Genomic DNA, 25284 nt, shown 5'->3' with positions numbered 1-25284 from the left:
GATGGCGCAGCCCTGCTTCACCCCGATCAGGACGTGGATTGGGTCTGTGGTGGATCCGTTGGTCAGGATCACAGCTTGCATGTGCGCAGTCATGCCTGCTCTGTTTTGCCTGGCCAGAGACCAGTATGGAGCTGACAGTATAAAAACCACTGTGGAATTGAAGGAGATTCCAGTCTGATAACTTCAGAATGACAGTGCTGTAATAAGAGACTTGACATAAAAAGAAAGTAGAAGGAAAGCAAAACAGGTACTTGGAGTAAAAAATCAGAAAGGAAGGCAACACACAAAATACTCACTGCTAGAAAAGCAGTAAAAAAACTGGAAAAATGGTAAAGTTCTGCAGAGACAGAAGTAACAGTACTCAGTACAAAGCTACCCTTGTCATCCTTTGATCTGAGAATCATGCATCGTGACTGTCATGCAATCAAGCATTTGGCAGGTGGAGTCCAAAGAAGATTTGGAGACAGATATGTTGGATGAGAAGGGAACAATGCATGAAAAGCTTAAGGCTTCATAGACCTGAGAGCTATCGGAGGCATGAGGGACACAAGTGATCAGACAAACAAAAGGAATTGGATATCAAGGCATGAAGAGCATTGTGCATCATTCTGAATGTACAATGCAAAATGAGCATTTTTTGATTTGACCACCGAGGAGAGTGCAATGATGCAAATGGTAATTCAGTGATATTATATTGCTCATTCAATATGCCCCTGGAAATGTTCAAGCTTTAATGCAAAATGATTACATCATTGGACATGATTAGAAAATTTAAAGCAGGATCCCACTGCCTTCCTGAGGGTATTCCACTTGTTTGCTCAAAAGAGCAGATTCAGATCGGGACATGGCAGAATGGTACCAGGATTGGTCTAATTTTAACTTCTACCCACCAAGATTCTGCCAGGTGGGGCAGTGAAAATCTGAGCCATGGGACTGGATTTTTAGGAGGTAAGTGGGTTGGGGGCAGGGGGTGGTGGGGGCGGGGAGGTGGCGCGGGGGGAGGAGGGCTCCGAGGTGGTCAGGAAACGCAGGAGGACTTTAACAAAATCTATGCACAAGACCGACCCTACTATCTCCCCATTACAGCATCCAGTTGGTTCTTGAAGGAATCCAATGTTCCAATTTTAACCAGTCATCCAGGCAACGTGTCCCAGCTATTGACCACTCTCTGCATAGAGAAACATCTCTTAAAATTTCCCTTCACATTCCTAAACCCTTTTGACCTGGTATCTCTGAAGACGCAGCTTTGCATTTATTTTCTCTAACACATACATCTTACATGCTTACCTTAAACAGGTTGAACCTCCCTTATCCAGAACTCCCTTATCCAGAACCATCTCTCGTCCAGAACCATTCCCAGCCACCGGGTGGCGCATGCACAGAACTCCGACATGAACAAATTGAACAAATTGAAGTCCTTCCTCGCTGCCGACTCCCGCAATCACTGGCTTGACCCCGCAATCCACCGCCGCCCGCCCCACCCCGCCATGATCTCTCTGCCGCACTCCCAGCCCCAAGCCAGCCAGCCCCGATATCCCCTTGCTCAGTACCTGTACCATCCAATTTAACGTGACTACCCGTCGTCTGGAAAAATCCCTTATCCAGAACAGGCCAAGTCCCGAGGGTTCCAGATAAGGGAAGTTCAACTGGTATACTGTTACCTGTCAAAGCTATTATAACTTTTGAGATGTTTACCAATATGAAAATATTTTTTTTTAAGTTGTCCAATACCAAGTCCCAAACAATGAATATTTAAACAGTTTTTGTACATAGAAAGGGAACCCATCAGTTTGCAACCAGACAGTTAGGTTTTGGGCTGTTACTTTTCATACCTGAAAACCAGGCATCAAACTCTAAAAAGGATTCTGGCGGAGAATTTGGATCCTGGTACACCATTTTTCAGGTGCAGAATGGGGCCAAACACCAATTCCATGGTGCTGTTTCTCATGCCCCAAGGGCAACTGAAGGATATTTGACTCTCATTTGGGTGGACAGTTTTTCAGGAGCTCCTGGTGATGTCTAAAACAGGCATTAGGCTCCTTATATATATATCGAGTAAATGAGGCGCACCTGTTTCAGGACACCTCTCCTAAACTGAACGGTGTTGAGCAGAGCAAACATTGGGCCTGGTCTGCTCAGCAGTTTTCAGTGGACGCTCCAGTTAAATAGTGCCAGCTAACAAAATATAATGTTTTTTTTTTAAAGTAATGTGGACCCAGGAGCGGGGGGGGGGGGGCGGCGGTGGTGGGGGCTGGGGAGGTGGGCGAATGCTCTCCCGACTTCATTGCACTCCTGGGGGCTTTGGCGAGCCTGTGATCGAGCCCCCTTCCATTGTCCTCCACCCCCCAGGAATCACACAAGGGCCGCTGCCGGTAAGGCAAGCAACCCGAAATTGATCCTCTATGATTCTATGCACAAGACCAACTGCCTTTTGAGGCACGACACGCAGAGGGAGTTCACTCACATTATTCAAATGTGGTCCCAGGCCTAATTTAGGGTGAGCCGCGAGTCTCCCGGTTTGGGTGCTGTGTACAGCCGTTGGTTATGCTCTCGAAAACGGGCAATAACTAATTTCAACACCTCTGTACCTGTATGAGCAGTCCTTACCCAAAGTCTTGCTCCCATCCATAATGGCCCTGAAATTCCGGTGTCCCGGGTCCTTACAAAGTTTCTATAGACCCGGGAAGGCATCAGAAAAACCGGGTTTTAGCGTGCAATGCGCAAGCGCGGAAAACCGGCTTTTCTGATTTGTCAAGTTTCTGGCTTGACAGATCTCACGCATATCAGAAGCGAGGACACTTGCAGGGCAAGATTTCCGATATTTATGCATATCTTGTCCTCAAAAATCTTGCGCCTGAAAAAGCAGGCGTATAGCCTACTTTTACAGGCGCAAGTGTTTAAAAATATGCAAAAACATTAAAAAAGAAATTATACAAACACATTTTATTGTTAAAAACCCTCCCCACTACGGTAAGTTTATTTTAAGGCATCTTTAAAAAAAGTCAGGAAAATATTTTAAGAACTTTAAATGATTCTTAAATATGTAGTGTATTTTTTATTAGTGTTTTGTGTGTTTGGCGGGGGGGGGGGGGGTTTCTCATTCATAATAATGGGAACTCCAACTTACGGAGTTCCCATTATTATGAATGAGAAAATATTGTACCTTGATTGGCTGCCCAGAGCCATGTGACTACAGCTCCGGCCCTGTGGACGTCCTGATGTGCACGCGCTCCGATGCGTAGGAGTGAAGGCCTCAGGTTCGGAAGTCTGACGGGTGCAGCAGGAGCAAATAGGTGCACATCTTTTTTAATCGGAATTTCAGGCCCATTATTTAATGGGTAGCAGTTTAAGATTAAGGGGCAGAAATTGCCCCTCCCGAAAGTGGTGGTCACGGGGTGATGTGGAATGGCCACAGACCCTCCACGGAGGGGCCACCATTTTGTAAATGCTCTTGATGAGTTTTGGAGCGGTGCCCGGGACCACTCTGCCCATTTTCACGCCGCGGCATGCATGTGCCGACTCCTTACCGACTGGCAGGATCCCCTCGTGAAATTGTCCCTCTGGAAATGGCCCCTTTCCCGGTATTGCACCACGGGAGCAGTCGATCGGTGCCCTTGACAGCATTTTGTGTCACTGCACTCTGTGTGAAATGACAGCCCGGTTGCCCTTAAAGGGGAGGGCGCACTGCTGCAGCCGCCATGTTAATTTTGTGTTGGTCGACTGCCATGTCGACCCGACAATTATGTCCCCGAGTTCGGTCGGGTCACCAATAGGCAGCCTGGCAACCCTCTTAGGTGCCAGGCCACTGACCCAGCTGAAACCCTCCTTGGTGGCCCAGTGGACCTAACTTAAAAGTATACAGAGCTCACAACAGCTCTCTCCTTTAACTGAAGCGGAGAGACTTCCCGCAGACGGATGCCTCCGATGCACTGATGACTGGTCAGGGAGGCGCACCCGCTACAAGGGCACTTCCGCCACGACATCTGACCCGTTTCGGGCGGTGGGCAATTTCGGATCCTAAGACCCATCATCACCTTCTCCAGGTAATTAAAAATGAGGGAATAAATATGGCCTTGCCAGTGTTGCTCACATCTCTAGAAACATAATAAAATTGGAGCCACTGATTCTGCGGCTATCATTTCCCAGGAAATGCAGGAGTACAATAAAAATTAGTCTATGGCCAAGAATTTGCGGTCGGAAACTTCCCGTGGACAGATAACTCCGATTGCAAAAATTTCTACGAAAGTACCTGGTGGTCCCGGAGGTTCAGAGACATGTGGTCCTGGGCCTCTATGCGAAGACCTGCATAGAGACCCACATATTCCAGGAGTGTATGTGCTTCATACGTGTCCCTGGAATCACATAGGCTGGCCCAACCAATCAAAATGGGAGTATTCCCATTCATACTTATGGTTTCTACTGAGCTGCCATAAGTATGAATGGGAATACCCCCAAAAACACACAATCATATTAAATAAATTAAAAACACATTACATATTTAAAATGAATTAAAATGGAATTTAATTAAACATTTTGTACAATTTTTTTTTAATATGTTTTAACAAGGCTAAAAATAAACTTACGCTGGTAAAAGCAGGCCTTACCAGGTGTAAGAATTTCAAAAGTATTCGCGAGGCAGAAGTTGGGCAAATAGCCCAAGTCTCCACCTGCAACGCCCTTTCCATCCAGATGCATGTTCCAGGTGTAGGCACATGTGCTTCGCATACCTAAACCTGAAACATGAGCAACCCCTATGGGCGCATGCGCACTTCATACTTGCCCACACGGGCTGAAAATTCAGCCCATGTATGTTTTTAAAAGCAATTAGCAGCAAGGTTTATACAATGTAAAAATAAAAATAAGCCATACACCACTGATTTGTGCTTGATGTTCCTAATATTATTACTTGCACATAAATTCAAGAAAAACAATAGAATTTTTTTTGTTAAGGCTTTGAATATGGCATCCATTTTGAACTTTACGTGAAGAATACTTGTCTCCAAAGCATGCTGGGAGCAGTATTTACACCAGCTCAATGAAAACATTAGAAAGAACGTCATAACTGCACAGTGAAAACTACACTTTTTAATAAATGTCATTTTATTCATGATATTGAAAAGGTACGAGAGAAGTAACAAATATCTAGCTTAATATAATAAAGGTGCAATAAAATTAGTGCTTATAATATGCTTTCTTTTTATAAAAATATAAACACATACCTTTCATAACAAAAATGAGATTTTGGGAAAGTAAATCTTTGTTCTTTTCAATTGCTCCTGTTAAATCGTAGGTTACCTGTTGTGAGACAGAACATTGAACACAATTTCATCATTTTGCCTCAATTGAAATGTACTTAAATTGTTTCTGCTTTCAACTTGCTTTGATTTCACTATTAAGTTGCTCAACTGAAGATAACCATATAATTCCCCACAGCAAGAATAAATGCAAATACAGTTAAAAATGATGAATCACCTGGATCAAGATCAGTAAAGTCAAAGTAGATTGACTATACTTAGAACTGCCTTTCTGCTGAAGTGGCATCTATATTTCCAAAGTAAATGATATTGTAATAGAATGATAATAAAATTAAACAGCACTGCCATCAGATAATGGCCGGAATTTTTACCATGGTGTCGGGACAGGTATGTGTGTGGTCCGCATAGTGGTTCGGGAATGCGATGTTCTGCTTTTGTTACGTATGCAATAAAGGTACAAACTGAGTACTGTTTAACTGAACAAGGTACAACCTTGTTCCTGCTTTATTACGGCCCAAATTGCCTGACTCACAAAATGGGTGGCCTTTTATACCAGAGCAGCACCATGCGCATGCTGCACAGTGGCCTCCAACAATGACACCATCTGGTGGCTGCAAACAGCATGTACATACATGACAGCATTCTTCAGGGTGATTTTAACTTAATGGCCCCACTTAAAGTAATCATGCATATTTCCCGTCCCAAGTAAATGGAGCGGGTCTGATGTCGTCATCGATGACCTGTTTCCAGCGCTGATATTTGAAGCAACCTTGCACACAACTCATTTGAAGGTTGCTAGAGGAGTGTGGAAGGTGAAATAGAAAGATCTGAGTACTGTTCCAAACTATCAACGATGGATACTCAAAGGCAGAGGGCTGCACCTCTATTTTTTGATGCAACCCTGCATACTCTGGTGGAGGCAATGAGAGCACACAGGGAGGTCCTGTCCCCTGCAGATCGGCACAAGAGACCTCACAAGACATCAAAAGGGCCTGGCTGGAGATAGCAGAGGAGGTCAGCAGCAGGGATGTGGTTAGGAGGACCGAGAGCCAGTGCAGGAAAAGATTCAATGATCTCATGAGGTCAGGAAAGTTGAGTGCAGTACCACACTCACCTTCATCCTGATGTGCCTGTCACCAAATCACCATCACTTTGCCTTCCCCAGCCTATTCCTGCACATCATTCCTTACACAACATACCTGGCACATCCACTCATCCCTCTTTTTCTATGCATATACTAACATCCCCATTTGACTAACCACCCGACACTCACCCTCATCTGAATGCAATCATTGCAAGTAACACCACAGAAGGAGGCCATTAGGCATTGACACCCCACTCCCTCATAGTCACCCTCTACAGATGTAACCCATCCATTCCTTACACTCATTCCATCACTCGCACTCAAAGTTCTCTTCTTTCCTTCTTTCCACAGAACACGTGGAAGAGGCAGAAAATGGGAGATGGCCCTCCAGTATTCACGCAAATAATACAAGCAGAGGAGGAGGCCCTGGAGATTTTGTGAGTGGCAGAGCTGCTGGCAGAGGGGACATCCCTAAAACCTGGTGACAGAATTAAATCTCATACATGGCATACAGCAGTCACTCATATGGTGACAGGTGTCAGCAGCCAATGAAATGTCATCATGTGCGTAATGGTAATGTTATCAATTCTTATTATTACATTCCGAATTCATCTCTTTACTCTCCCACAAGTACATCAAGTGCTCCACCCCCACCCCACAACCCCCTCTGTCCAGCTGGAGGAGGAAGATGACTCTTCAGAAGAAAATTCAGCCTCTGAGGGTTCACTGTCAGCAGACCCAAGCACGCCCAGCACCAGCACACATACACAAGAACACAAGAAATAGGAACAGGAGTCGGCCATTTGGCCCCTCGAGCCTGCTCCGCCTCGAAGATATTCAGTGACCCAGCCTCCAAAACTCTCTGGGGCAGAGAATTCCACAGATTTATAACCCTATGAGAGAAGAAATTCCTCCCCATCTCAGTTTTAAATGGGCGGCCCCTTATTTTGAGACTATGCCCCCTAGTTTTAGTTTTCCCTATGAATGGAAATATCCTCTCTGCATCCAACTTGTTGAGCCCTCTCATTATTTTATATGTTTCGATAAGATCACCTCTCATTCTTCTGAACTCCAATGTTTATAGGCCCAACCTACTCAACCTATCTTCATAAGTCAACCGCCTCATCTCCGGAATCAACCTAGTGAACCTTCTCTGAAAAGCCTCTAATGCAAGTATATCCTTCCTTAAATACAGAGACCAATACCCTGTACAGTTGTAGCAGGACTTCTCTGCTTTTATACTCTATCCCCCTTGCAATAAAGGCCAACATTTCATTTGCCTCCCTGATTACTTGCTGTACCTGCATGCTAACTTTTTGTGTTCCATGCACAAGGAGCCCCAGGTCCTTCAGTACTGAAGCACGTAACATTTTTCTCCATTTAAATTATAATTTGCTTTTCTATTTTTTACTACCAAAGTGGATAACCTCACAGTTTCCCACATTATACTACATCTGCCAAATTTTTGCCCACTCACTTAGCCTGTCTATAATCCCTTTGCAGATTTTTTGTGTCCTCCTCACAATTTGCTTTCCCACCCATCATTGTGTCATCAGCAAACTTGGCTACATTACACTCGGTCCCTTCATCCAAGTCATTAATATAGATTGTAAATAGTTGAGGCCCCAGCACCGATCCCTGCAGCACCCCACTAGTTATCGGTTGCCAATCGGAAAATGATCTGTTTATCCTGACTCTCTGTTTTCTGTTAGTTAGCCAACTCTCAATGCATGCTAATATATTACCCCCAACCCCGTGAATTTTTATCTTGTGCAGTAACCTTTTATGTGGCACTTTAACGAATGCCTTCTGGAAATCCAAATACACCACATCCACTGGTTCTGTAGGGTATGTTTGTTTTACACTCTCCCTTGATTCTTTGACCTCGGAACTTTTAGCGGAAAGGACAACACGTGGCACAAAATTTTGGCTTAATCCAGTGTCAGTTTTCTTACACAAGAACTAACTAAAACTACAGAACTAGACTTCTGAAAGGAATCAACTGAAGACATGGAATTACCCTTCCAGGTTGTAGCAATAGCAATTGTAATTCGTGGTCATTGGTTCCGTGACTGGTTGGTTATTCTTCTGGCTCTTCTCTGCAGTGCTGTTCCTTCTGTGGACGTTCCGTACCTCACTTCCATACCACTCTTCCGTTTCCCCGCCGAACAATGATGGACGATTGGTGGGGTGTGTATGTGTACCCGTATATCCTGAGCTGCTTCTAGCTTGCATAATTATATCCACGTTATGATTGATCTCCCGCCACTGCAGTTTCTGATAATGTGTTTGCATCAATACGTTGTTTTGTGGTGATCCTGGTTGATTGACTGCAATAATGGACTCGACAGTTCCCAGTTTGCACACGGAGTCTGCGAGGCTCAAAATGACTCCCCAACTTAACACCACATTCCCCAAAAATGTGCACCTGAGGTGATTCCTTTGTTGTCTGATCTTCTTGCAGACTTGGTGTCTCCAGCGAGCTTTGTTTCCCCCCTCCACCCCCACCCCCCTCGGCCAATCAAGTTCAGGGTCTCATCAGTTAACTTATGAAAATGTAACAACTCCATTGTTGTTCTGCATAAAGTCAGTCTGGTCCCTGACCACAGAGTGTCCTTAATTGGGGTAAGTCACCACCTGCCCTCAGGCTGGCGCCTTTTTGCTCCCACTGTCCAGTTAATTCCAGAAGCTTGTATTAATCAATTTTTAGTTCATGGTCTCCTTCTGTGCTTTTCTGAAGATTTGTAACCTTACAGTTCCCCCTTATCCACCCTGCTGAGCCTTCGGGGGTCATCGTGAAACAGGGTGATCTTGGAGGGGCAACAACAATTGCATAAGGCTCTGGCAGCTTTTGCAGCCACGATATCTGCAAATGTGCATAGAATGTAGGAGTACATCTCCAACATGAGCACCACCATGTCACAGGTGATGCCAACGATGTGCTGTACCATGGAAAGGATGGCTACCTGCAGGGAGCAGCAAAAGCACCTGTCACATGAGCGCACGCTAGCTGTGCACAACAGATGGCAAATGCTCGTAGACCTCATCTCTAGGAGGCATATAAACATAGACTTGGGTGTTCATCGCCCAACTGCACTGCAGCAAGGTGCTGTCCAGCTCCTTGCTAGCAGGAAAATGCAGGTGGTCCATGGAATGGATGATGATGAGAGGGGACATGGAAGTGGGGGCTCTTCTCAAAGTGCTCACACTTCTCCCCATTGCCTCCCCCTTAGTCAGAGCCCCACATTCTGCCTCGGATCCTGATTGCCGAGTCTGTCCCTGCACAGTTGCAGGAAGAGCAGTCTTTGCCGGGGTCCTCACAGGCTCCAAAACCCAGAGGAATTCCACCAAAAGTGTCAATGCAGTCACAGCAGGGAAGTGAGCAGCCTGCCTCTACTTCTGCTTAAGCCACAGGGGTTGCACCTCGTAGAAGCATGCGGAAAAGAAAAAAGACACAATTGTAAATGCAGAAGGCTATGCATAAGGGTATATGAACAAATGTTAGTGATAAGATTCAATTATATTTATGATACAGATAAATGTATTTCTTTGCACTACTTTCCAGACTTGTCCTATTTTGCCTGCTACTCAGGAAGTTGCTTTGTCACTTGGAGTGAATGGTGAGACATTATTAACTTTAAGCAATGGGGGTTTGTGTGACAGGAATGGCTTGGTCATTATAGGGATGCTTTATGGTATTGTTGGGTGGCGCAGGGTTCTTAATATAGCATTTGGCAGCTGGATGTGTGTACTGGAGCAAGTTAGGTAAATTTGGCCATGATGTGGCTATTCTGGCCTCCCAGGCAGCAATGTGCACCACTGCTGGTGCCAACTCCACCTCAGGTTCTTCCTCCTCCTCCTCCTCATCTTCCACCTGCTCCTCCTCCTCCTCATCCTTCTCTGAAGAGGCTGTGTGCTCTGTGTTTTGCTCCTCCTGCAGCTCCAATCCTCGCTGTAACCTAGTAAAAATTTAATTTAAGACTGATATCAGGAGGTACTTCATTACACTGAGGGTGTGTGACACCACAACTGCAGTGTTGTGCAAAGTACTTTCTATCGCGGCTGCGATTATGGTGAATCAAGATTCACGGCATAAACTGTATATGAGCAAATCAGAACAAGGCTCCCCTCACGCCTGACTTACATGAAGTATATTGTCATCAACTTATGAAATGGACTTCCAAATATAATAGTATAGGCGAAAACCCTAAACTTATTTAAGAAACATTTAGATTCCATGATGGGGGTGGGGTTCTGAAAGGGTTTTTCTGGATAGATAGATAACTAAAATACGTTGAATGGTGTTTGTCATCTACTGTATATCTTTTTGAGGCAGACACATTTTCCAGCAAGAGTGATTGGAAAGTCAAAGCAGCAGGAACTGTTAAGTTTAGAATACCTCCACAAGGCTGTATATCTTAAGCCCAAACTGTTGTGACCTTGGTTTCTTTATTGTAACTCCAGAGTGAGAAGGCAGCGTTCTAGTCTGCCTTTTATACCTGCTTGCCCAGGGTGTGCAGGTGACCCTTGGGTGGCAAGTCTTACACATTGGTAAAGTTTACATACGTAACATCATTCTGCTCAAAGTCTTAGATACAAGTTATTTACAAGTTGAGGCGATCCGGGGCTCTGCGTTCCCGGGTTGATCGCCTGAGTTGAAGTCCTGGCATGGGTGAGTTGGTCGGATCATTGCTGCACTGCGGTGTGACTGGTCTGATTGGACTGTCGGGCATGGTGGGTTCATCCTCGTGGTTGACCGCAAGGTCGATTGCTGGTTGGGTGTGTGTTGATGGATCGATGATGGTCATACCCTCTTCAAACTGTTCTTGGTTGTCAGTGAACCGCGGTTTGGTCTGATCCAAGTGCTGTCTGCATGTTTGTCCATTCAAAGGTTTGACAGCAAACACTCTATTCCCCTCCTTGGCTAACACAGTGCCAGCAACCCATTTGGGACCATGACCATAATTAAGAACAAACACAGGGTCATTAACTTCAATGTCACGTGATACAGCCGCGCGATCGTGGTACATGTTATGATGCCAGGTTTCTACATGATCATTGAGATCCGGATGGACTAAGGAGAGCCTGGTTTTGAGTACTCTCTTCACTAGCAATTCTGCAGGAGGAACCCCGGTAAGCGAGCGGGGTTGCGTGCGGTAGCTGAGCAGAATCCGAGATAGCCGGGTCTGCAGGGAACCGTCCGCTACGCGTTTCAAGCTCTGCTTGATGGTTTGGATTGCCCGTTCAGCTTGATCATTGGATGCGGGCTTAAACGGCGCAGACCTGACATTCTTGATGCCATTGCGGGTCATGAACTCGTTGAATTCTGAGCTGGTGAAGCATGGTCCAATGTCATGAATAAGGACGTCGGGCAAACCATGGGTGGCGAACATGGCCCAGAGACTTTCAATGGTGGCAGTGGATGTACATGACAACATTTTTGTACATTCAATCCATTTAGAGTAAGCGTCCACTGCTACTAGGAACATCTTTACTAGAAAGGGGCCAGCGAAATCTCCGTGGACCCTTGACCACGGTTTGGAGGGCCATGACCACAGACTCAGTGGGGCCTCCCTTGGTGCATTGCTCAACTGTGAGCAAGTGTTGCATTGGTGTACGCATGACCCCAATTCCGAGTCAATGCCGGGCCACCAAACGTGCGACCTGGTGATAGCCTTCATCATGACTATGCCTGGGTGGGTACTGTGAAGGTCGCGTATAAACATTTCCCTGCCTTTTTTTGGCAAAATTACATGATTCCCCCATCGGAGGCAGTCCGAATGAATGGACATAGAAACATAGAAACTAGGTGCAGGAGTAGGCCATTCGGCCCTTCGAGCCTGCACCGCCATTCAATGATTTCATGGCTGAACATGCAACTTCAGTACCCCATTCCTGCTTTCTCGCCATACCCCTTGATCTCCCTAGTAGTAAGGACTAGATCTAACTCCTTCTTGAATATATTTAGTGAATTGGCCTCAACAACTTTCTGTGGTAGAGAATTCCACAGGTTCACCACTCTCTGGGTGAAGAAGTTTCTCCTCATCTCGGTCCTAAATGACTTACCCCTTATCCTTAGACTGTGACCCCTGGTTCTGGACTTCCCCAACATTGGGAACATTCTTCCTGCATCTAACCTGTCTAATCCCGTCAGAATTTTAAACATTTCTATGAGATCCCCTCTCATTCTTCTGAACTCCAGTGAATACAAGCCCAGTTGATCCAGTCTTTCTTGATATGTCTGTCCCGCCATCCCGGGAATCAGTCTGGTGAACCTTTGCTGCACTCCCTCAATAGCAAGAATGTCCTTCCTCAAGTTAGGAGACCAAAACTGTACACAATACTTCAGGTGTGGCCTCACCAAGGCCATGTACAACTGTAGTAACACCTCCCTGCCCCTGTACTCAAATCCCCTCGCTATGAAGGCCAACATGCCATTTGCTTTCTTAACCACCTGCTATACCCACGTCAGTGGAACTGCTTAATTTCGTCTTGCATTTCCACTGGGACCGTCGACTAGCTCCCATTAAGGACACAGCTTTTTACTAGTGAAAGCACCGGGTCCTGGCTCATTCAGGTTCTGATCTGGCGAGCCGTGACGGGTGACACCTCGCTCTCAAAAGCATCCATTACAAGGAGCAAGTCTGCGGATTGCGCCAGTTCCACCCCGGTGGTGGGCAATGGTAGCCAACTGAGGGTATCCGCACAGTTCTCCGTGCCTGGTTTGTGGCGGATTACATAATCATACACAGGTAATGTTAGTGCCCATCTTTGGATGCGGGACGAAGCATTGGTGTTAATACTTTTGCTTCCTGAGAACAACGAAATGAGCGGCTTGTGGTCGGTTTCGAGCTGGAACCGGAGTTCAAATAGGTATTGGTGCATTTTCTTAACCCCGTATACGCATGCTAATGCTTCTTTTTCAACCATACTGTAGGCTCCTTCAGCCTTAGATAAGCTTCTGGATGCAGTTTGCCTGACCCATTGGCTTGCTGTAACACACAACCGACCCCGTACAAAGATGCATCACAAGCTAGTACTAAATGTTTACACGGGTCATACAAGTAACTTGTTGGAACATAGCAGGTTTCTCGCCTTATTAAAGGCTGTCTCTTGAACTTTACCCTAAACCCAGTCGTCACCCTTACAAAACAGTAAGTGCAATGATTCCAGCAAAGTGCTCAACCCCGGTTCAACCTGAGTCCCACTCTGTCCAGTCGCTTGAGAACCTCTTCCAGGTTGTGCAAGTGTTCAGTGGTGTTGCGGCCAGTGATCAAGATGTCGTCTTGGAACACCATGATGCACGAAACCGATTTCAGCGGACTCTCCATGTTCCTCTGCAACATGGCCGCCGCCGAACGAATCCCAAAGGGCCAACTGTGTTCTATAAACAGTCTTCTGTGCGTGCTGATGCATGTCAATTTTTTCGAAGGTTCAGCCAGCTCCTGTGTCATGTAAGCAGAGGTTAGATCCAGCTTGGTGAACGACTTCCCCCCTGCTAGCGTTGGAAACAGGTCATCCGTTTTGGGTAGTGGGTACTGGTCCTGTAACGAGACTCGGTTGATCGTTACCTTGTAGTCCCCGCAGATTCTGACCGTGCCATCGCTCTTCAACACCAGAACAATTGGACTGGCCCACTCGTTGAACTCAACTGGCGATATGATCCTCTCTTGTTGAAGTCTGTCCAGCTCGATCTCGACTTTTTCTCGCATCATGTATGGAACCGCTCGGACCTTGTGATGAACAGGTCGTGCATCAGGGACTAGATGGATCTGTACTTTGGCACCTGTGAAGTTGCTGATGCCTGGCTCAAATAACGACAGGAATTTGTTTAGCATTTGAGCACACGAGGCGTCATCCTCCGAAGACAGTGCTTTGATGTCGGTCCCAGTTTCATCGGATCTTTCCTAGCCAGCTTCTGCTGAACAACGTTGGGCCATCGCCTGGTACAATCCATAGTGGTAAATCATGCGCAGCTCCATTGTACGATACCTTCACTGCTGCAATGCCAATGACTGGTATGAGCTCTTTGGTGTAAGTGCGCAGCTTTGTGTGGATTGGACTTAGTTTTGGTCTTTGTGCCTTGTTGCCCCACAGTTTCTCAAAAGTCTTCTGGCTCATAATTGACTGACTCACACCCGTGTCCAATTCCATGGAAACTGGAATGCCATTTAATTTGACTTTTAACATTATCGGAGGGCTTTTGGTGGTGAAGGTATGTACCCCATACTCTTCCTCTTCAGCCTCGGGTTGAGTTGCCTCTCCTGCTCGTTCAGCGTGGTCCGCACCGGATCGGTCATCTTCTGCCGACTCTGCCACATGGTGAGTCGCAGCACGTTTGCACATTCGCTGGAGGTGCCCCATTGTTCCACAGCCCTTGCACACATAGTACTTGAATCGACATTGATGGGCTCGATGATTACCCCCACCACGCCAACGCGGTGCTAACGGATTCGCATTCACACCCCATGGCAGACTCTGAGTCATCCTAGGTCTGGCCTCTGTGGGTGTGTAGGCCCTGCCATGTACAGTTCTGCCTGCTGAAGGTGTTATTTTATACACAGTTCTTGCCAGTGAGTACCGATGCTGCAATGATATCTGTTTAGAGCTATCGTTCATGGACTTAAAAGCCTGAGCTATCATGATGGCCTTGCTCAGATCTAGGGAGTCGGCAGACAGCAGTTTGCGAAGAATGACCTCGTGGCCGATTCCAAGCACAAAAAGTCCCGCAACACTTCCCCCAAAAATCCAGCAAATAGGCTTGGTCCCACAGGGCGTCTTTGGTCGGCAACATAGTTCGCCACGTCCTGGCCCTCGGAGCGATGGTACATATAAAAGTGATACCTGGCCATCAAGATGCTCTCCTTCGGCTTGAGGTGTTCCCGAACCAGCGTGCGCAACTCTTCATATGTCTTGTTCGTTGGTGCTAGCAGATTTTTGATGACATGCCGCTCATTTTGTTGTTCTCAGAAAGCAAAGGTATTAACACCAATGCTTCGTCCCGCATCCAAAGATGAGCACTAACATTATCTGCATATGATTATGTAATCCACCACAGACCAGGCACAGAGAACTGTGCGGATGCCCTCAGTCGGCTACCATTGCCCACCAACGGGGTGGAAATGGTGCAACCCGCAAACAGTGAGGAGAATTGATCGCGATTTCTGCCTTTTTCAGCTCGTTGGCCACAAAGTACTGGTCAAGATGCTCAACAAAGGCTTCCCAATCATCACCCTCAACAAATCTCTCAAGAATACCAACGGCAGCCATGAAAGTTTGTGATCTGTTACTCGTCGCCAATTGTTATGTTTTGAATAATTCCACAAGACTGCATATCTTAAGATCAAACAGTTGTGACCTTGGTCTCTTTATTGTAACTCCAGAGTGAGGAGGCAGCATGGTAGACTGCCATTTATACCTGCTTGCCCAGGGTGTGCAGGTGACCCTTGGGTCTCCCACACGTGTGCCCCCTAGTGGCAAGTCTTACACATTGGTAATCTTTACATACATAACAGGAACGTTGATTGATTTTTCATCTCCCTGGCCTGGAGATGCTAAAGGTAACTGTAGCACAAATAGTTCTGCCCTGGCTAAGATAAGCTAGCTCAGCACAGGAAGGGAATCAAAACGGTCTGTGTGGCTTATTTGCACTATCTTTACCAACTATACCTTTGGAGTTAAGGAGTACCAGAAACTTCAGCAAATCAATATTCTTCTATTCTGTTTGATCAATATGGATCAGTTTAGATCCATCTAAACGACTGAACCCTTGCCAGTTCAGTCATGCTTAATTCATAATGATGATTTTTAAAAAAAATGAAAAACAGAACCTGAATGCACTTCATCAATCTCTAGTCAGCAGTCGGGAGAGGGACGGCGCTGATTGAGGCCTATAAAAGGCCAGGAGCAGCGACAGTCGGAAGCGGCAGACGGGAGCGGGAGGTCGAGGATCGAGGCCTATAAAAGGCCAGGAACAGCGGTAGTTAGGAGCGGCTGGGAAGTCGGGGTGCAGGGACAAAACTAAACAAGGAAGTTAAAAGAAATAGAAGTGTGATGTTACAGCCAAGCGGGTAAGTGATTGGCTGGTATATTGGTGAGTATTTTATCTTTTCTTTTTCTTTTTCTTTCCTTATCAGTAAGAAACCTTTGGCATTGTTGCCAAATTAAGTTAATTTAAGGGTTAAGTCATGACAGGAGAGCCGGGACCCATGTCATGCTCCTGCTGTGCTATGTGGGAAATCAGGGACTTCCAGTGATAGATAGGCAGATAGGGAATGGGTGACCATCAGGAAGAGCAAGGGAAGGAAGGTAGTGCAGGGGTCCCCTGCGGTCACCTCCCTGCAAAACAGATATACCTTTTTGGATACTGTTGGGGGAGATGGCTCATCAGGGGAAGGCAGCAGCAGCCAAGTTCATGGCACTATGGATGGCTCTGCTGCACAGGAAGGCAGGACAAAGAGGTGGAGAGCTATAGTGATAGGGGATTCTATTGTAAGGGGAATAGATAGGCGTTTCTGCGGCCGCAATCGAGACTCCAGGATGATATGTTACCTCCCTGGTACAAGGTCAAGGATGTCTCAGAGTGGCTGCTGGGCATTCTGGAGGGGGAGGGTGAACAGCCAGCTGACGTGGTGCATATAGGTACCAACAATACAGGTAAAAAATGGGATGAGGTCCTACAGGCTGAATTTAGGGAGCTATGAGTTAAATTAAAAAGTAGGATCTGAAAGGTAGTAAACTGAGGATTCTACCAGTGACACATGCTGGTCAGAGTAGAAATAGCAGGATAGTTAAGATGAATACATGTCTTGAGGAATGGTGCAAGAGGGAGGGATTCAAATTCCTAGGACATTGGAACCAGTTCTGGGGGAGGTGGGACCAGTACAAAATGGACGGCCTGTACCTGGGCAGGACCGGAACTGATGTCCGAGAGGGAGTGTTTGCTCGTGCTGTTGGGGAGGGTTTAAACTAATATGACAGGGGGATGGGAATCTATGCAGGGAGACAGAGGGAAGTAAAATGGAGGCAGAAGCAAAAGGTAGAACGGAGATAAGTAAAAGTGGAGGGCAGAGAAATCAAAGGCAAAAATCTAAAAAGGGCCACATTACAACATAATTCTAAAAGGACAAAGAGTGTTAAAAAAAACAAGCCTGAAGGCTCAGTGTCTCAATGCGAGGAGCATTCGTAATAGGTGGATGAATTAACTGCACAGACAACTGTTAACGGATATGATGCAATTGGGATTTTGGAGACATGGCTCCAGGGTGATCAAGGCTGGGAACTCGAGATCCAGGGGTATTCAATATTCAGGAAGGAAAGACAAAAAGGAAAAGGAGTTGGGGTAGCATTGCTGGTTAAAGAGAAGATTGACGCAATCGTAAGGAAGGACATTAGCTTGGATGATATGGAATCTGTATGGGTAGAGCTGAGGAACACCAAAGGGCAGAAAACGCTGGTGGGAGTTGTGTACAGACCACCAAACAGTAGTAGTGAGGTTGGGGATGGCATCAAACAGGAAATTAGGGATGCGTGCAATAAAGGTACAGCAGTTATCATGGGTGACTTTAATCTACATATTGATTGGGCTAACCAAACTGGTAGCAATGCGGTGGAGGCGGATTACCTGTAGTGTATAAGGGATGGTTTTCTAGACCAATATGTCGAGGAACCATTACTAGAGAGCTGGCCATTCTAGACTAGGTATTGTGCAATGAGAGTGGATTAATTAGCAATCTTGTTGGGCGAGGCCCCTTGGGGAAGAGTGACCATAATATGGTAGAATTCTTCATTAAGATGGAGAGTGACACAGTTAATTCAGAGACTAGGGTCCTGAACTTAAAGAAAGGTAACTTCGATGGTATGAGATGTGAATTGGCAAGGATAGACTGGCGAATAATACTTAAAGGGTTGATGGTGGGTAGGCAATGGCAGACATTTAAAGATCACATGAATGAACTTCAACAATTGTACATCCCCGTCTGGCATAAAAATAAAACGTGGAAGGTGGCTCAACAGTGGCTAACAAGGAAAATTAGGGATAGTGTTAAATCCAAGGAAGAGGCATATAAATTGGCCAGAAAAAGCAGCAAACCTGAGGACTGGGAGAAATTTAGAATTCAGAAGAGGAGGACAAAGGGTTTAATTAGGAAGGGGAAAAAATAGTATGAGAGTAAGCTTGCAGTGAACATAAAAACTGACTGCAAAAGCTTCTATAGATATGTGAAGAAAAAAAGATTAGTAAAGTCAAATGTAGGTCCCTTGCAGTCAGAAGCAGGTGAATTTATAATGGGGAACAAAGAAATGGCAGACCAATTGAACAAATACTTTGGTTCAGTCTTCACTAAGGAAGACATAAATAACCTTCCGGAAATACTAGGGGACCGAGGGTCTAGCGAGAAGGAGGAACTGAAGGAAATCCTTATTAGTCAGGAAATTGTGTTAGGGAAATTGATGGGATTGAAGGCCGATAAATCCCCAGACCCTGATAGTCTGCATCCCAGATTACTTAAGGACGTGGCCCTAGAAATAATGGATGCATTGGTGGTCATTTTCCAACATTCTATAGTCTCTAGATCAGTTCCTGTGGTTTTGAGGGTACCTAAGGTAACACTACTTTTTAAAAAAGGAGGGAGAGAGCAAACAGGGAATTATAGATCGGTTAGCCTGACATCGGTAGTGAGGAAAATGTTGGAATCAATTATTAAAGATGTAATAGCAGCGCATTTGGAAAGCAGTGACAGGATCAGTCCAAGTCAGCATGGATTTATGAAAGGGAAATCATGCTTGACAAATCTTTTTGAATTTTTTGAGGATGTAACTAGTAGAGTTGTGGTGTATTTGGACTTTCAAAAGGCTTTTGACAAGGTCCCACACAAGAGATTAGTATGCAAAATTAAAGCACATGGTATTCGGGATAATGTATTGATGTGGATAGAGAACTGGTTGGCAGACAGGAAGCAAAGAATGGGAATAAACGGGTCCTTTTCAGAATGGCAGGCAGTGACTAGTGGGGCACTGCAAGGGTCAGTGCTGGGACCCCAGCTGTTTACAATATACATTAATGATTTAGACGGAGGAATTGAATATAATTATCTCCAAGTTTGCAGATGACACTAAGCTGGGTAGCAGTGTGAGTTGTGAGGAGGATGCTTAGAGGCTGCAGGGTAACTTGGACAGGTTAGGTGAGTGGACAAATGCATGGCAGATGCAGTATAATGTGGATAAATGTGAAGTTATCCACTTTGGTGGCAAAAACAAGAAGGCAGAATATTATCTGAATGGTCACAGATTTGGAAAAGGGGAGGTACAACGAGACCTGGGTGTCATGGTACATCAATCATTGAAAGTTGGCATGCAGGTACAGCAGGCGGTGAAGAAGGCAAAAGGCATGTTGGCCTTCATAGCGAGAGGAGTTGAGTATAGAAGCAGGGAGGTCTTACTGCAATTGTACAGGGCCTTGGTGAGGCCACATCTTGATTATTGTGTACAGTTTTGGTCTCCTAATCTGAGGAAGGAAATTGTTGCTATTGAGGGAGTGCAGCGAAGGTTCACCAGACTGATTCCTGGAATGGCAGGACTGACATATGAAGAAAGATTGGATCGACTAGGCTTATATTCACTGGAATTTAGAAGAATGAGAGGGGATCTCACAGAAACATATAAAATTCTGATGTAGGAAGAATGTTCCCGATGTTGGGGAAGTCCAGAACCAGGGGTCAGAGTCAAATGATAAGGGGTAAGCCATTTAGGACTGAGATGAGGAGAATCTTCTTCACTCTGAGAATTGTGAACCTGTGGAATTCTCTACCACAGAAAGTTGTTGAGGCCAGTTCTTTAGATATATTCAAAAGGGAGTTAGGTGTGGCCCTTACAGCTAAAGGGATCAAGGGGTATGGGGAGAAAGTAGGAATGGGGTACTGAAGTTGCATGATCAGCCATGATCATATTGAATGGTGGTGCAGGCTCGAAGGGTCGAATGGCCTACTCCTGCACCTATTTTCTATGTTTCTATGTTTCTACCACACATACCTATTTAAATCATCCATCTCTTTACTATCTGACACCACCAGCCCTTCTTAAACTCATCTATAAAATTCCTTAGAAGCCAGGTATGAATAGGGAATGCTAAATCTTATAATGGAACATGGAGACTGTGATGTCACTTGACTTTTGATTAAAGAAAGTTAATGCTGCACTATTTGAGCTCTGAACATGATTATTTACATTGGAGTCCTACATTTTAACATTATTGATTACAATCAAGCATGTCCCAGCACATGCACACTGCCTACGTTAAAGTTGGGATGCTTATTGGGCAGAATTTTCGCTTTGCTGAGCGTTCAGGTTTGGGGGCAGGTCAGCAGGAAAAATCCTGGAAATTGCGAGCGCATCGGGAACCCGCCGTTATCCTGCCACCTCAGCCAGTTTTGAAGCGGGGGGAAACCTCATTCAAGTCATTAACTGCTTGTTAAGAGACCATTTTAGAGGGTTTTTATCACCAGCTTTTGACATTTACTGCAGGAGCACAGGATTTACACAGCTCGGATACTTGCCCGTGAAGGGAAGGCAGAAGCTCAGTGGCTAATGGCGAGTCCATTCATTGAGAGCTGGGAAAAGCACATAAATACTGCAACATTACATCTCATTACTTGCCTCATGGAAAGGCTCTTGCTGACTACATTTTGTTCACAGATTTAAGTGTCTTCAGTTTGCAGGTAATATCTGCAACCTCGGAAGCCACTCTCTAATTGCTACTCAGTATCAGAACATTGAGGGATTGGCCCTCTGATCTCCACTTTACCTGCCATCTACTATATCAGCATGCGTGCCGCTTACACTGTCTCACCTTTTTCCTTAGAATTGGTCCAAGATGAGCCCCACCACCAGCAGCAGAAACCACAGCAGCATCCTTCTCCTCAATGATCTGATGCTCCACAGGAGAGGGGGGGGGCACAACAGGGTGACAGAGCACCGGAGGCGATACCCCAACACAGGGTATACAGGCAGAGGATGAGTTTCCTCAACATGACTGAACAGAAGTGCTTCAGGAGGCTCAGTCTATCGTGCCAGGTCGTTGCAGACATTTGTAGCTTGCTGCAACAAGACCTACTGTGCAGAGGTCCTGGTGGACTCTTCTTACCAGTGGCTGCCTGCACCAGAACTTCTAGGGTGGCATTGTGGCCATCTGTCTTGTCTCCATGAGCCACAGTTTTATCACTTTTATCACATTATTGAGATCTCTGGAATTCAACTACAGCAATCTTCAAAAAGATGTGTGCATGGCTGCTTTAAAGACTTGTTCCATTTAATTGGGCTGGGAAACCTGCATCGCTGATTTAATTGGGGCCATTGAGTTCACATTGTCGGGTTCCCAATCTGCTATGCGGCCTGCACACACGCAACTGACTTCAAAATAAAGATTCCGGCCCATGAGTCAACATTTCAAGGAAATAATGGAGGAAAATTTCCATCGTACATTCCTACATATAGCATGTGACTTTGAGATTCATGTCTACGAAAACTACCTCATTCATTATCCCCTCCACCATCCCCCAGTCACTGCTCCCCCCGTCCCCCACAACTACTCTCCTCCCACCCCTGCCCATCTGCTGGGATCTCCACGATGCAACCATATTGGCTACAAGGGAGATCATTGATCATTGCAGTATTTGAACGAAGGTCCCACATCTCACATGGAGCACAAAGGAATTGGGACGTTACATTCATTACTCCATTTAACAATGGTTTATTATCTTTCCCCCTTGATTTGGCATTGAGGTGCTGTAAGTGCTTTAAGTCGGATCATGCAAGAACATTAAGGAGCTTGAAATGATTCTCCACTTGCGTGTCAAACAACCTTTTGAAGTTCGACAGATTCATCACTTAGTCTGCACCAGACGATGCTGATTGTTATGTCTGGAAAATCACACTAGAGGGAGAAAAAAAATTGAAAGCATCCTCATTGATTAATCCATCTTCTTTGTCTTTGGCTTGAATGCAAGTTTCAGTTTCAGAGACTGCCGCGGCCTGCAGCAGTTTCCCAGATGCATTCCCGTGGCAGAGGTTCGATGACAGTTGAGAAGGCTATTTTTGACACATGCACTGATGAGAAGATGAAAACAAATTGATCAGCACTAAAAGGCCATTATGCAAACGGATATTAAGAGTCAGGAGACTAATCACATGGTCTGATTTCCCCATTGTATGATAATCGTTTAAAATGAGTAGCACCACTGATATCAGTCTGCATCAAACAAATTTAAGTCCTGACTCCAGGCTATTTATAACAAATTTACTCTTTAGACCGCCAATTCAGTGCATTGCTTGTTACTTAGATGCTGTTTTTCAGCAATGCACATCAGTCTTTTACGCTCCAACATTTAGTGATATATGAGAAGGAATACATGGTCATTATTCTTTCTAAATGTCTCTGGGTATTTTCTGTATGGCCTAGGTGGCTGTTCGCAATGCTGATTCTTGGGACTATTTTTATGAAGGAGGCTCATTTATATCTTCATCTTCTGAGTGTGTGTGTGTGTGTGTGTGTGTGACACGCGCCAGGGATTTCCTTGGGGCTTTGTCTGCTTGGGGTTTCCGACGAACTTCCGCTGAAGTTATGGTGGTGCAGGAGGTGAGGCCGTGAGGAAAGTCCCGGAGAGAGAGAATGAGCGTGAGCCAGTTGTTGTTAAAAAGAAAGTGTGAAAATGAATAAGCAGAATATATATTGAAAAAAGAGGGATGTTGTATTTGCATACTGCATTACAAGGTCTATAGAATCATAGGCTGTATGTGTTTGTGTGTGTGTGTGTGATACATGCCAGAGATTGCTTTGGGTCTAAAATGAATAAGCAGAAGATATACTGAAACAGAAGGAAGTTGGATTTACATAGTGCATTACAAGGTTTATAAAATCATTCTAAAGCACTTCATATCCAATTAATTACTTTGAAGTGCAAACACTATTACCATATAGGCAAATGCAAACATATTTCGATGCAGGTGGTATTAAAACCTTATGACATTTGGGTACATTGTAAAATATTTTTTTATTATTTTCTGCATATATATTCATATTTGCCTACTCAAGGAATGTGGTTATAGCTAAAGTAAGCTGTGCATGTGCATAAGTTGTGTTGAGCATCTGCTCAGATCCAGATAGACACAGGGTGGTAGTGAGACAAATCAAACCAGCTTCATTGCAATGCGACTCAGGGAATTTGAAAGTATGCTCTCAAAATTCATGGTAAATGATGGAAATCTGAGTGGGAGATAAACACCGAAACAGAATGTCAGAAACAGACATCAAGAGACCATGACAGAAACATAGATGTGGCTATCATTAACAGAATGACAGAGACAGAAAGGAGGTTAACTAATTCACAGGTTGGTTCAATTTTTACAGCACACAACTAATGTAAGGAGACTATTGGGAAGAAATTGACTAACACCCAAAAACGGGCGTGGAGATTACGGTACAATACTAACCCACACCAGTTGCAGGAAGCAAGGTAAATTTGTGCTGGATACTGTTTTACATGATTACTGCATGCAGCCAGCACTACCTGCGTTGTTCATTGGTTGGACGCAACAGCAGGGGCCTCAATATCGCAAGTGGCACTTAAAGGCAGCCTGCACTATTTAAGGGGGGTGGGGGTGGTGGTGCACTGTGGCTGCAAGAAGTGATGCGAGTCATTTAAAAATGGAATCTGTGCTTTGACACTTTGAGGAATGGCTAAACATGCAAGAGAATGTGCACCTAGATTTTCAGATACTGTACTGGAGGTCTTGGTGGAAGAGGTAGAAAGAGGGAGAGATGTCCTGTATCCACAGCAAGGGTAGTATGCCTTCCAGACAGATGCTCAGAAAGCAGTGGGAACATATGTAGTGGCAGAGGTCAATGCCAAGAGTGTTGTTCCAAGAGAAGTTTGACGATCTGACACACGTTGTCAAGATGAGTGAGTTTATCTTCAAAAAGGCATATCCTACCACTAGCCTCATCCACTGCACAATTCACAACTTTTCTTCTTAGGGAGTCCCCCGGAGTTGAGAAAGACTTGCTTCCACACTAAAATGAATTCTAAGGTGACTGATGAGACCAATGCAGGATCTACAGTCTCTGTCACAGGTGGGGCAGAAGGTGGTTGGAGGGACGGGTGGGTGGGGTACTTCATTTGTCGTACACTCCTTCTGCTGTTTGTACTTGGCTTCCACTTGCTCCCTGCGAAGAGACCCGAAGTGTTCGGCGCCTTCTCGAATGCTTCTCCTGCACTTTGAGGGGTCGTAGGCCAGGGATTCCCAAGAGTTGGTGGGGATGTTACATTTTTTCAAGGAGGCTTTGAGGGTGTCCTTGAAGTGTTTCCTCTGCCTTCCTGGGGCTTGTTTGCCATGACGTAGCTCAGAGTAGAGTGTTTGTTTCGGGGGTCTAGTATCGGTCATGCGGAAAATGTGGCCCGTCCATCGGAGTTGATCGAGTGTGGTCAATGCCTCGATGCTAGGGATTTTAGCCTGAGAGAGAACGCTGATGTGGTGCGCCAATATGCCAATGAATTTGCAGGATTTTGTGGAGGCAACATTGGTGGTACTTCTCCAGTGATTTGAGGTGCCTACTGTACATAGTCCATGTCTCAAATATAGGAGGGCGGGTATCACTACTGCTCTGTAGACCATGAGCTCAGTGCTGGGTTTGAGATCCTGGTCTTCGAACACTCTTTTCCTCAGGTGGCCAAAGGCTGCACTGGCACACTGAAGGAGGTGTTGGACTTCATCATCGATGTCTGTCCTTGATGATTTTGAGGACAGCTGAATTTGAGAAGGACATGCCATAATCCCTCAGGGTTGACAGAGTCGAAGGCCTTTGTGAGGTCAAAGAAAGCCATGTGCAGAGGTTGATGCTGCTCCCTGCATTTCTCTTGGATTTGTCGTGCGGTGAAGATCATGTCCGTTGTA

At 45.4% G+C, this 25284-nt stretch overlaps 1 protein-coding gene across 1 annotated transcript in view; it reads right to left on the bottom strand.

Annotated features, from left to right (window-relative positions):
• The window catches only part of myo16 (myosin XVI), a 1091439-nt gene that overhangs the window by 333179 nt on the left and 732976 nt on the right, over window positions 1-25284 (bottom strand). Inside the window, exon 23 of the mRNA XM_070891428.1 lies at window positions 5220-5295. Within this exon, the coding sequence (XP_070747529.1) occupies window positions 5220-5295 (76 nt within the window). The remainder of the gene's footprint in view (window positions 1-5219; window positions 5296-25284) is intronic.

This window comes from Pristiophorus japonicus, chromosome 10 (assembly GCF_044704955.1).
Source record: "Pristiophorus japonicus isolate sPriJap1 chromosome 10, sPriJap1.hap1, whole genome shotgun sequence".
Classification (NCBI taxonomy): Eukaryota; Metazoa; Chordata; class Chondrichthyes; family Pristiophoridae; genus Pristiophorus; species Pristiophorus japonicus.
The sequence above is the reverse complement of the archived record's forward strand: the minus strand, read 5'-3'. Positions and strand labels throughout refer to the sequence as shown.